At 44.7% G+C, this 11,923-nt stretch overlaps 1 protein-coding gene across 1 annotated transcript; it reads right to left on the reverse strand.

Annotated features, from left to right (window-relative positions):
* Window positions 1-9,726: 9,726 nt before the first annotated feature.
* Window positions 9,727-11,517, reverse strand: GPRIN2 (G protein regulated inducer of neurite outgrowth 2). Its single transcript, XM_009872020.1, has one exon. The coding sequence runs from the start codon at window positions 11,515-11,517 to the stop codon at window positions 9,727-9,729; it is 1,791 nt and encodes a 596-aa protein (XP_009870322.1).
* Between the last annotated feature and the right edge of the window lie 406 nt (window positions 11,518-11,923).

Genomic DNA, 11,923 nt, shown 5'->3' on the forward strand with positions numbered 1-11,923 from the left:
GCGCAGATTGTGGAGCCCTAGGCCTCCAGGCAGCGTGTGTTGAAGTCCACCACCAAGAGCCTGGCCTCCTTCAGAACTGCAGACACCACCGGGTCTCCCTGCCCACCTGCGGCACAGCACAGCAGAGGAGAAAGATGAAGCACAACATTTGTCAGGGGAGATGGCATGCCACCAGTCTAGGGCTTTCGTGTGCCCACTGGAAAATTCCCAGTGTGCGTTGGTTTGGCCTTACTCAGCACTTTTTGGGAGGGGCTCTGTTTTCCCCCAAGCATGAAGCACAGCAGAACACTGCCTAATGCCTGCCATCAGAGCTTGCAGCTGGGAAACAGATGCAGTTACTACCCTGGAGAGTGGGTTGCGCTACTACCTGCGGTTTTTGCTATTCAAGGCAAGGAGACCTCAGGCTTTCCAGGACCACCCAGCTGGCAATGTTTGTGAACAATTGCCTTTTACAGGTGTTTGCACAGTACTTAAAACATACATTAACAGAGAAAGAAGGGCTTCAGGTGGAAACCTAAGTAGCTGTGCAGTTCTGCATACATGTGGTAGCTGAGTCACTGTTTCTTACACACAGGAGCTCCTCTGGGCACAGACCACAGAGCTGTTCTATTGCGCCAGATCTTACTCGTGGTTGGGGACCCTGGCTGCAACCAGGGTATCTATAATTCAGCACTGCCATACGAGAAAGTAGAAGTCCACCACCTAATCCCAGATGTGCTGTTACCCTAGGAACCTGCATTTCAGGTATTTGGCTTCCTCGTCCAAACACGTGGGAGACACAGGATGTGTTATATAATCCTTCTCTCTGTATTTGGATTTAAGAGGAAAAAATAATACCAAACCTGTCTGACCCTGAAAACCAGCAGCGCTCATGTATCTCTTGTGTCGTCCCACCCAGTTACCCATCAGGACTGTCCTAGGTAAAGGGAGCAGCCGCTCTGGGGCAGGCAGGCAGGCATAGCACACGAAGTGGTTTGCTGTTACGTCTTCCATAGGCTTGACCAAGGCAATAACATAATCCAGGTGGTTTGAGTGGTTATCATGGAACCACTCATGTAGATTTGTTTCACATGGTATGCTCTCTGGGTGGACTCATCACAGCTAAGGTTATGCTTTCCTAGGAGGATTCGCCAGGTGGATACAGCTTCCATCTTGCCCCTAACAGAATTTCAGAGTAATAAACCTTGTGCAAATTTTTACTGGGCTCCTTCCTCCCACCACCGACAGCAGCACACCCTGCTCCTCCTTCTGCCATTCCCTAAGCCAGATGTGGCTTTTTACCCAAGCCTACATAGCAACTCAAAACATGAAATTTAAAATGGCATTAGAATAAGCGAAGGACAAGTTGCTAGTCTGCTATAATACGAGCAAAAGGTTGGGTAGAGATATGATTTAATAGAAGAATAAACAAGGAGGTCTCCTTGTGTTCAAGCAGTGGCAAAGATGAAGACTTACATACTGTGTTGTTCCTCAGTGCTGGGTAAAACTACGTATCAGCATACAGTAAGCCTCTTACTAGAGTACGAAGAGAAGCATTTTGGATGCGTAAAAGCGATCTAGATACGTACACATCAAAAAGAGTTAATGAGGATAGACGCATGCAGCTTTTCCCATGGGGGCATGACACCACATAACACACTCCTGTCCCCAAAATTCAGCACTATTTCTTGCTGAATGGGAATCACACGTGTAGTTCTGCAGCGTAAAGCTCATCCTTCCCGACAGGCCACCCCTTGGCTTTGCGTTGATTCAGCAGAAGTGCTTTATGACCCCCTTTGTACAGTCAGAGACATCCTTCCTTGCTTGGCTGCAGTGTGAGAATAAAGGGTGAGGTGGGATTCATCCCTCCACACCTCCTCGAAACAGAAGCTGCAATATAGAAGTGTGTCTTAGGTGTCAGCCTGCCAAGACACACTACTCTGCACCACCCAACACACAAAGAACTCGAGGAATGTTCTCTGCTGCAATGATTTCATAGCAAATTTAATAGAGTTTATGGATGTGTTCTTAGAGAATGCTTCTAGTTCCTGATTAGACCGTTCAATAGCTGCAATAATTTAGTAAGAGAATCAGTTGCGTTAACTTCTATGTTTAATGCTCTATAATGCAATTTCCCTGTTCTGCAACTCTGCCGCAAAGTTAAGCAGCACATCGCTGCCTTTGAAAAGAGAAATACAGACGTGCAGCACACTGACAGCAGCACAGCAAGCACGGTACAGTAGGAGGTGAAGCCAGATGCCAAGGCAGGACAACAAGCTGACCGCGGCTCCTCTCTTGGGCAGCAACAGTCCCAAAGCAGAGTATGAAATTATAGAAGAGTCATCATTGAAGGTGTCAGGGAAGTTCATGCAGCTGCCAGGGAAATCACCAGTTGCTTCAAGCTCTGCTGCTGGAAGCAGGCTGGTTTCACTTTATCCATCTGCGTGGCCTTCCCTCCCTCCCTCATATCCCCTCTGACGTCTGTCCTTGGTCCCCTTCCAGGCAGGCCATGACCCACGGCTCTGTGCCAGATCCATCCCCAGCCTTCCCCCAGAGCTTGTCCTGCCCGTGGCCGGAGGCCAACCTCACAGCCACCAACCCGCCCGAAGAGATAAGCGGAGCAGCAGTCAGTTCTGCTTAAGTCAGGGCTTTACTTCCCTGCAGGGGATTTTCAAAGCTCTTTGTGCTGGATTTACTTGGCTTGAATCTTTGCTTTTTTGTGTTGAGCTACCTCAATGCCAGAGATAAACTAAGTATTTTTGAACTCCCACACAAACGGTTTCACGTACAGACTGTAAACAGAAGTTCTAATACCCTTTTCCTGCATTCCACACTTAGTGTTTTCCTTCCTCTCATTTAAGGATTTCTTATTTCTGAAAACTTTTTAAAATTACTGTCCATTCGCCTGTCCCACATCTAGTCTATCCCACTTCATGTGAATCATAAGTATAGACTACATATTGCATCTTTTATTTAAAGAAGTTATCTGTAGCTTCTCTGGGAAGTCTAACCAAAGGCAGAACTTAGTTCTGGAAGCAGTGGGCTGCTATGAGAGCCCAACGTTTATGAATAACGGTCCTGCGACAGATGTGAACAAATCTATTACTTGCTCTGGTCCAAACCTATCAATGAGAAAAATAACAACAGAAGTGTTAACCAAGGAAGTGTCATCCCTGCATGGTGGGACAGAAAGGAATAGATTAACTTCTGATAATAGAAATTATTTTTCTTGTGCAATAGGAGTCACTAGCAATTGTAGAGGGGAATAAATACCTTTATTTCTGTCCTACTTCATCACGTACACAATAAAGGCATTTGGACTCCGTACCCGCTGCACAGACTTGTTAGCAAGCACACACCCAAACACTCAGACATTTGTCAACACAGCACAAGTAGGTTTTCCACATGTTCTCTAAAACAAAATCACAGTTATGGTCTTTTAAATCCTCACCCATTTTTTTGTGCTTTTTTTTTTTTACTCATTTCTTTTCATTTCATTTCATTTTTTTTGTTACTCGTTTTATCAAGGAGAAAGCACCCTCGGTTTGGGTGTGATGGACAGACGCTGCAACTCACACACTCTTTACAAATGAGGGGTATGTCCATGAAAGTTTTGTGGGTTACAGTAGGCTTGGCCACATTTCAATGACACCAAGAATGGCCCAAAGGCACAAAAATGTGCCAACGCAAGGTGTTATTTGTCAGTAAGTGTGTTACTGACTTCTTCAGCAACATCTGCCAAGACAGTGATATCCAGGTTACTGAAGAACTGCTGTAAAGGCTGTGCATACCTGTAATGAGACTTGCCAAGGCCAGGAGTGTGCCCAATAGACTTCTCCCTGCAGTGTTCGGCTGAAAATACCCTCTGCCTGTTTGCTGGCCAGTCTACAGTGCGCAGAGAGACGCATTCAGTAAGGAAAGTCACATCCCAGCAGTGGTTCGTTGATAGTACACTTGGTGACTCCTACAACTTGAAATACTGAGGAATGAGGCAAATATCAAATGGAAATCCTTAGTCCTGTTCTGCATGTACTACACAGTCATTTTTTTAATAACTCCCTGGCACACTTGGGATGTTAAAAATGCTGTAAATGTAAGAAATCAGAATATCAATGGAAAACTTTCCCATGCAAGCATAGAGCTCACTGTTAAAATTTCCAAGAGCCATGCTTTCCCAAAGAGCTGGGTTTTGTGGTCAAAATCCCTTTGCCTCTCAGCATGCAAGTGCCTGGCTTTTGGGAGGGGGCAGCCACATTGCATTGGGCTGTTTCAGCCTGCTTCAGAAAACTTGTTCTATCACAAGCGTAGTTGCAGCCCATAGTGAAAGAGTGGTGTCATTTTGGGCACTAAACACTGTGAAGTTTTTTCCCCGCCCATACACAAAAACACCAGCATGGCACTAAATTAACCAATTAACCCCTAATTCTGCTGTTGGGGTGAGGCTGATACTGAAGAAAATGTGAAGTTTAGCAAACACAGATGCCTATGAAACAAGAAATTAAAACACAACCATCACATCATGAACTCAATATACAGGCTTTCCTAAAATTGGATTCTCTGAGGCAATGGCATCTTCAGGGTTTTCCAGACGATGTGAACACAAGACAGCATTTAACTTACCTACATGCAGGAATTTCTGTTCAGTCTGGGGTGAAGTAGTGTGTGCTACTACCAGCGCCAGACGCAGGGCAAGCAAATTATCTACAACCATTGCAAAAAGCTGCCAGAGATGAAAGGACTGACTTTCTATGCATGTGTCATCACTGAGGGTGTTGTGTCTGTGGCAGGGGAAGGACCAGAAATGCCAGCTCTGGCCATGCAGGTCAGATCACAGCACCCGGGCCTGGATGGTTCTGTGTGCTTCGTGCCTTGCAAAGAGCTGCCCATCAGCAGTTGTGCTCTGGAAAGCACGAACAAAAGGGCATTTCAGCAAGGTTCACGATGTTGGGAGCTGCAGCCCTGTCTCTGCTTTACGGTACAAATTGTAGGAGGTGAGCAGGAACCAGAAAACGCAGGGGAGTGCGAGTGGGTCTGCACTGCCAGGCTGTGTGCCAGCTGCTCAGCGCCAGGTGGAGCAAGGAGATGTAATCCCGGCCAGCCAGAGTTCAGGGAAGCTCCTGACCCACATTCGTTATCTCACTCTAACACCGCAGGAGACAAAATCTCTCCTTCCTTACACCGCTGAGCCACCTGCGACGCCGTGGTTGCCAGAGGTGTCTTTTCTGCCCGTAGGTGAGCAGGTGGCTGGAACACGATGGAGGTCTGCAGCATCACCTCTTTGCTTCTGTTTCCCTGTTTTGTGTTCTCAGCTTTCTTCACAGGTCATCTGAGTGGCGTAGCCTGTAGCGTATTGAAAGGCTGATAATAAGGTAGATGACATCTGTTTAGGTCACATATTAGATAGGATTAATGCTTCTAAAGACTTACAGGCTACAGCTTAGCACTCTGCTATCTGAACACACTGGCCCTGGTACATGTGATGGCTGTCAGCAACAGACCCGGCGCTCCTACCGCTCGAGATAGATGGCAGCTGGACATCCAAGTGACCATGGCAAAGGACATATAACATGTCCTTCACTAACGCAGACAGGCAGTAAAAGCCACAAGTGACGACGTGCTTATTCTTGTGAAGGAGCTCCCAGAGGGAGAAACAACTCCGCTTTGCCTGGGACAGAGGTGCTGCCCCACAGAAGATGGATACGCTCATCCCTGCTTGCAGAAATGATAAACGGGCGCATCAGTTTTCATGCTGGCAGGATTTTTGGTTGCAAGCTTCCTCTTCAGCAAGAAGAGAAGCAAAATTCTCACTAACCCATGTCACCCACAATGCTTACCCACCTCTTCCCCTTTATAAACAATACAGCTCTGTGCAGCTGCCCTCCATAGATGGGCAGGGGAGTGGGATGCCCAGGACTGTAACCTCAGAAGAAGGCACCACGGCCGCCTCCCTCTCTCTGTCAGCAGGCACAGCAGCAGCAGGCAGGCGCGGCCCAGGGCTCTATGCACAGCCTCACAGGCATTAGACTCTCCGTATTTGCAGGGAGTCAGCTGGATCTTGTGACCTGTGTGAACAGCAAGGCTTTGGAAAGAAGCTCAATAGGCACATTATGTCCTTCATTTCAGATCCCCAGTCCAGAATGAAGGGAAAAGAGATAGAACTTAAAAATCAAAACTCACTTTACTTTTAGAGTCCTAAAGTCCCCCTGAATAAGACACAAGTCACTGATGCAGCAAGTCCCACCAAGTTATTTAACTGGTACTGTGGGAGTTGATTAGAATGACTTAGTTCCAACTCATAAACCCACATGCTGACTCTTTCTCCCTTGCCAATTAAAGGTATTACTTAGCACTAATAGACTGCTTTCATTTTCAGGGGGCTTAGGAAGACAAATTAATCACCTCGACATGTCTGAAAGGAACAGATGGTAATGAAGTATTAACGTTGCAATTTCACAGTTGGAAAATCCCCTGAGAGAGGGGGCTACCGCAGTGTCTGGAGGACACGTGAACCCACTCCCTCTTTAGAGCTGGGGTTCCTGGGTCTCATCTCCAGTCCAAGATTTTCCTTTATCCCAACGTCACCACATGTTACTTTTCCTAAGCAAATAAGCATATTTTCTTATTCCATCTTTAAAAAGGAGTAACATCCTTCCAGAAGGCCTCTTACCTCAGCACATCTCCAGACAGGTCATTACTGCTTTGGATTTAAAAGACTAAATGTCTATCCAATAATACAATTAGTCCAGCTTGCCATTGCTTCTTACTGGCTATAAGCAGAGAAGTGGTCAGGAAGAAACACACTCCCTTGTCCATACAGTGGAGATTTTTTTTTCCCTGAATCATTTTTGGTTACACAATTGGGTACAGAATATCCAGTTGCATTTTCCTCCCCACTCACTCCTATCTCAGAGGACCATGGGCATGGAGCAGTGTTGCTCTGTGGGGCCTCTTGGCTCAGTCATACAACACACAATTTCTTAAGCTACATCTGGAAGGAACATAAGCTTACTCCAGGGCAAGGGTTCCTACAGCAAAACTTGTGTATGACCATCCTTAGCAAATGGCCAAGCACCCACTTGTGTGACCATCCTTAGCAGAACCAGCTCAGGATCCAGGCTGGAACAACTGAAAGGTCTCTTCTAGCAGCATGAGGCCAAAGGCAAGTGGTCTGCAAACACCACAGACTGAGCCAGGGCTGAGAGCAACTTCTTACCTTGCTTTTTTTAAACAATTGACTTAGCCGTGAAGGTTTTTATTGAAAACATTGAGGGAATATCCTCTTTTTCAGTATTTAACTCCACAAGCAAGTCATTGGGGACCTTTTCCCTTGCTTGTCATATATTTTTCCCATCCAGGAATGATAATCGGTGTTTAGCACTGGAATAACAAATCCATACCAATGCATAGCCTGCAGGTAATTTGCAACCAGCGCTTTATGAAACCTCGGAGTTGTTCCAGCTTTTATGACATATAAAGCACTCAAGGGACTTTGCTGTATTGGTCAAGTCCGTTGTGCAAACTATCTCTTTCTGACCAGTTTGATACATGTCCTATTTTAACATCTTCCTAGAGTTGAGGGCTTTATTTTGGAGGGGTGCTTGGGATGTCAAGGGCGGGAGGAAGAATTAACATTTATTCCACATGTCAAATAGCTTAAAAATATGGATTATGACGGGTCACAGGAGCAAGGTACACTTGCTATAATAAAGCTTTTCTTTAACTGTTCAAATATTTAATTCTCCTGCACACTCAAGGACAAGCTAACAGATAAGGCAAGGGTTTAAGCCATTATAGTGCTTAAAATTCTCAAAGTGTAATATTTTAAGAAAGGAATAAACCAATGTTTGATACTGCTTATGATACTCCAGACCAGAAAATAACTGCATATAGAAACTGCTTAGCCAAACACTAAATAACAGCAGAAGTGACTTTTCTTTAGTTGCTCACTACTTCTTGACTTCCAGTAAATCTTTAATAAAGGGAACCTTAACATCAAAACTTGGATGCTCACAGCTATAGAGTAAGGCATCATATTCCAGTGGTTTCAGACTTGGTTGGTATAAAATTCATTTTGAGTTCAGACTTCACTGCGGTCCAAGTCCCAGGGCCTCAATGAAGCCTCCTGAACTCAAAGCGAGCCTCACAGGAGCCAGCTCTGTTAAATTCCACTTTGTACAGTGATGATAATTTGATCTTGAACAACTCTGTGTTATTAAATGAATGCATCACAGCACGTTCCAGCTAGCAGGTCCTATATTTAAGGATTTTCTAGGTGAAATTTTAAAGCTGTCCTAAGCACCAGGGGCTCCTGTTCGTGTACAAACGTTAGATAAACATTATGTAGACAGCCAGCTAACAAAATCAAACCAACTAAAGCACAATCACACACATTTAAGGAAAGAATGGATCATTCCACAGCAGTAAGCTCTCTGATACAGCAGGTTTTCCTTTGAGATAGAAATTAATATTCCTCCTCTCTTTTCATCAAAAAATATTGCACATTCCTAGTTTTCTGAAGACTCCGAGACACTGACCAAAGGCCATGTATAGCACTGGAAATAATAGGCCCAGCTTCCTTGACAAAATATTCCCTTCAAACAGGCCCTGCACTACAGCTGCATTACAGTATCAGAAAAGGTTTCTCACTGGGAAATTGTTTGCAAAATTGGTTTGGTGAGAAAAGAAATCTTTAAGCTGCCCGTATGACCAAGGCACTCGGAACAAATAACCTTAGAGCTGTACTTTGGTGAAGACATAAAGTCTCACTTTCAGCAGACACCTGACAGAAAACACAAGATGACCAAGGTTACACACAAACTGTCCCCTGTGTTTTACGCAACAACGAAATAATCACTGTTCAGGATAGATGCACATAAAAAGAACTTGCTGGAAGTTATTTTTAATATAAACAAACCAAAACTGCTTATGATTTGTAGGGTATGATAGCATGACAGACTAATCTGAACAGGTTTTGTTTCATGTCTCTAGGACAAGCATTCAATAAGTAATTCACATTACACAAGTCATCTTTGGTAAGACTGTACATCTGTGTCAATCACTCGGTAAACATTGGTTCTGGATATTTAGAATGTAATTCATCATAACTACAAGCTAGTATGAAAGTTGCAGGAGCATCCTCCAACTGTACATCAGCTTGCAAAGGGAAAAGTTCAGCTTAGCAATATCAAAATACCTTCACAGTTATGTAGCAAAAGTTACAATTCTTTGTCATATAGCATTACACTAGTTTGTCATTCTGCCTACAGTTAAAATGGACTTAGAGACAGCATTATTGTGAATTAACAACAAAATAGCTCCCAAAACATTTTAAGGGAGTAGGATCGAATGCTAAGACCTTTGATTAAAGCATCATTTTCTAACTTTGTTCTCTAACCCTAAATTATTAAAATACAGAAAAAAGTCATCATTATTTTAAAAAGATGCACCATTTAGAAAAGAAGTCTCGTTCCTTACAATATGATTTAAAACTAACAGAGAAGAATAAAACAGCGCTACATTAAGAACAGTCAAGATCATTTGGGTGGCATGATGTAGGTGCAGCCTTATGTCCTCTGTTATATGGCCCAACCATTGTTTTTGCCTTGTTTTTAAGCATAGTTGATGGTCACTGAACTTCTCCCACTTATCCTGAAGTGGATTGTCCATAAAAACTGCATTAACGCTTAAGACTCAGCATTTATTTACAACTTAAAAGAGGCACAGCTGTCCTACATCCTACAGCTGTGCTCACTCCACTGCAGTACTAGAACGGGCACAACAGCTCGGATATCTCAGGGAATGCATCATTGTTCTGAACGGCCTTTTTTTCCCCGTTTTATCAGCAGATGACTCCTCGTTACTTTTCTCAGTCGACTGAGCAGGCTCTGTCTGGAATTGTTCTATCTGAATCTCAAGATGCTTCTGAATGGCTAAGCCAAGGACTTCTGGATCCACAGATGCACCGTAGACTTCCCATGTCATTCCTTCATCATCCCATCTCACTTCACGTACTGGAGTTTTGGGGCCCTCCAAGTCTTGCTCCAAGTTCACCTCTGGGAACACATGCGAGTGGCCTTCTGCGGCGGTTGCTGGACTCGTTGCCACAGATTTGCATTCCATGATTGGAAGAGTTTGTACCTCGGCATCTCTGCGCTCAAGAGCTGGTTTCAGTCCTTTGGTTAAATCATTCATAGAGGTCATAGTCCACATATCCTTAGTTGTCATTGCCATGTCTGCACCTTGCTGGCTGCTAAAGGCAATACAGGCAGCCTTTGTTTCTGGAGGAGCTTCCTCCCGCTGAGCACAGCGTTGAGCATGTTGCATTTGTTCTCCTGGAATGCTACAGCACTTCAGGACTCGTTTGGCATCCAGGCCCGATTCACTTACTGAAGACACCAGCTTAGGGTAGGTCAGAATGTCTGAAGTAGAAAAGGAATGAAAATAGCCAGGCACTGCCTGCTCCTTCCCTGACTCACTAACCGAGCACACCAGCCGCGGAACCAGCTGTATAGATGGTATGGGCAAAGAATGGCAATAGGCAGGGATGGTGGCATCTACCTTCATACAAGGCTCCTGCCTCATATTACAGGGCCCAGCAGAATTGTTATGAACTGTCATCACCATTGGGGAGTACACAGAGTTTGGAATATTACCATAAGTCAGACCACCATGAATAATCCCAGGGGCTTGACTGAACATTGTCCTATTTGAGAAACCATTTCCAGGCATGTGAGGTCCTAGAACCGCAGCGTGAAATGTCCCAGGATCTGTGTAAACAGTTGTGTTACGTGGAATACCACCACTGTCAAAGCTATTGGTGGGTACTTTTTGATCTCTAGGTAGAATCGGAAAATGAGTCACAAGGTTTTGATAGTGAGATGCATTTTCATTTGTTTCAGATCCATATGTCTGTGTTTGGAAAGACATCCTGGCCACTGGTGGACCATGCCTGCAGCTAGAAGAGCTTAGGCTGGAGTGAGCACCACTGTCTTCTACGTGAGTGACATAAGTCTGCTGCTTGCAACTGCAGGTTAGGTCTGAGTGGCTTCTCCGAAGGGCAGTTCCTGGTTCTTCCATTTCACACATGCTTTGCTGCTGGACAATGCGGGCTGAAGGAACGTTCTCAACAGTGCTGCTCTTTACACACGTCTTAGCATCACCCACTTCCCAGGGTGCCGGGGGCTGTTCAGCAGTAAGGAAATGGTTTGCAGTCTTAGTTCTGCTCTGCAAATTGTCATTGGCTGACTGGTCGCTTATGGTTTGGACCACTGATCCAAGTCCCACTGTCCTGGGCTGCGAGAAGGACCATCCAGGACTCGGTGCACTCCTTGCATCACTTCTGTTCCCCAGAGTATGGCAGATGGTGCTACTGTGGCTTTTCTTCAGCTCCTGTTTGTTGCTCAGCCTTTCCTCTAAACTTGATTGCCTGGTACAGGCCAGATTTGAGGAGCTCTTCGACAGGGAGTGACTGTTGACATTCAGGAGACTTAGTGAGTCCTGGTAGGAATGAGTGTGGAGCTGGTGGCTGTCAGCTGACATGGCAAAAAAGAGAGATCTGCAAGAAATGGTGGGGAAGAAAAAGAAGCAATTTTAGAAGGAAATGAGTGCACTGTAAACTACAATCTCTGATGAACTTCTGCCTGGGCTTCTTGCTTTTCACAGTTTACAAATGCTTTTTGAAAAGCATTATACCGTAGTCTCTGGGTACTCAGATTGGCCAGTTTCCGTTTTCACACAGGATTTTTCCCTGAATAGATTCAGTATTTATTGAAATTGTGGTTTTTTTCAATTTCGTAAAATACAAAGGGGGAAAAAATTCTTCTTGATTTCTACCTTTTAGCAAAAATAATTTCAACACTGCCAAGTATCATCTCCTCTGAATTTCTGGAGCCATTTTTGGGACATCCAGAGATGTCATACTACTTAAGCAAAGACAGAAGCATTT

Source organism: Apaloderma vittatum, unplaced genomic scaffold (assembly GCF_000703405.1).
Source record: "Apaloderma vittatum isolate BGI_N311 unplaced genomic scaffold, ASM70340v1 scaffold35680, whole genome shotgun sequence".
In the NCBI taxonomy this organism is placed as follows: Eukaryota; Metazoa; Chordata; class Aves; order Trogoniformes; family Trogonidae; genus Apaloderma; species Apaloderma vittatum.

What these genes read in the sequence shown, in the direction of transcription:
- GPRIN2 (XM_009872020.1), bottom strand. Translation starts at nt 11,517, where the DNA reads ATGTCAGCTGACAGCCACCAGCTCCACACTCATTCCTACCAGGACTCA.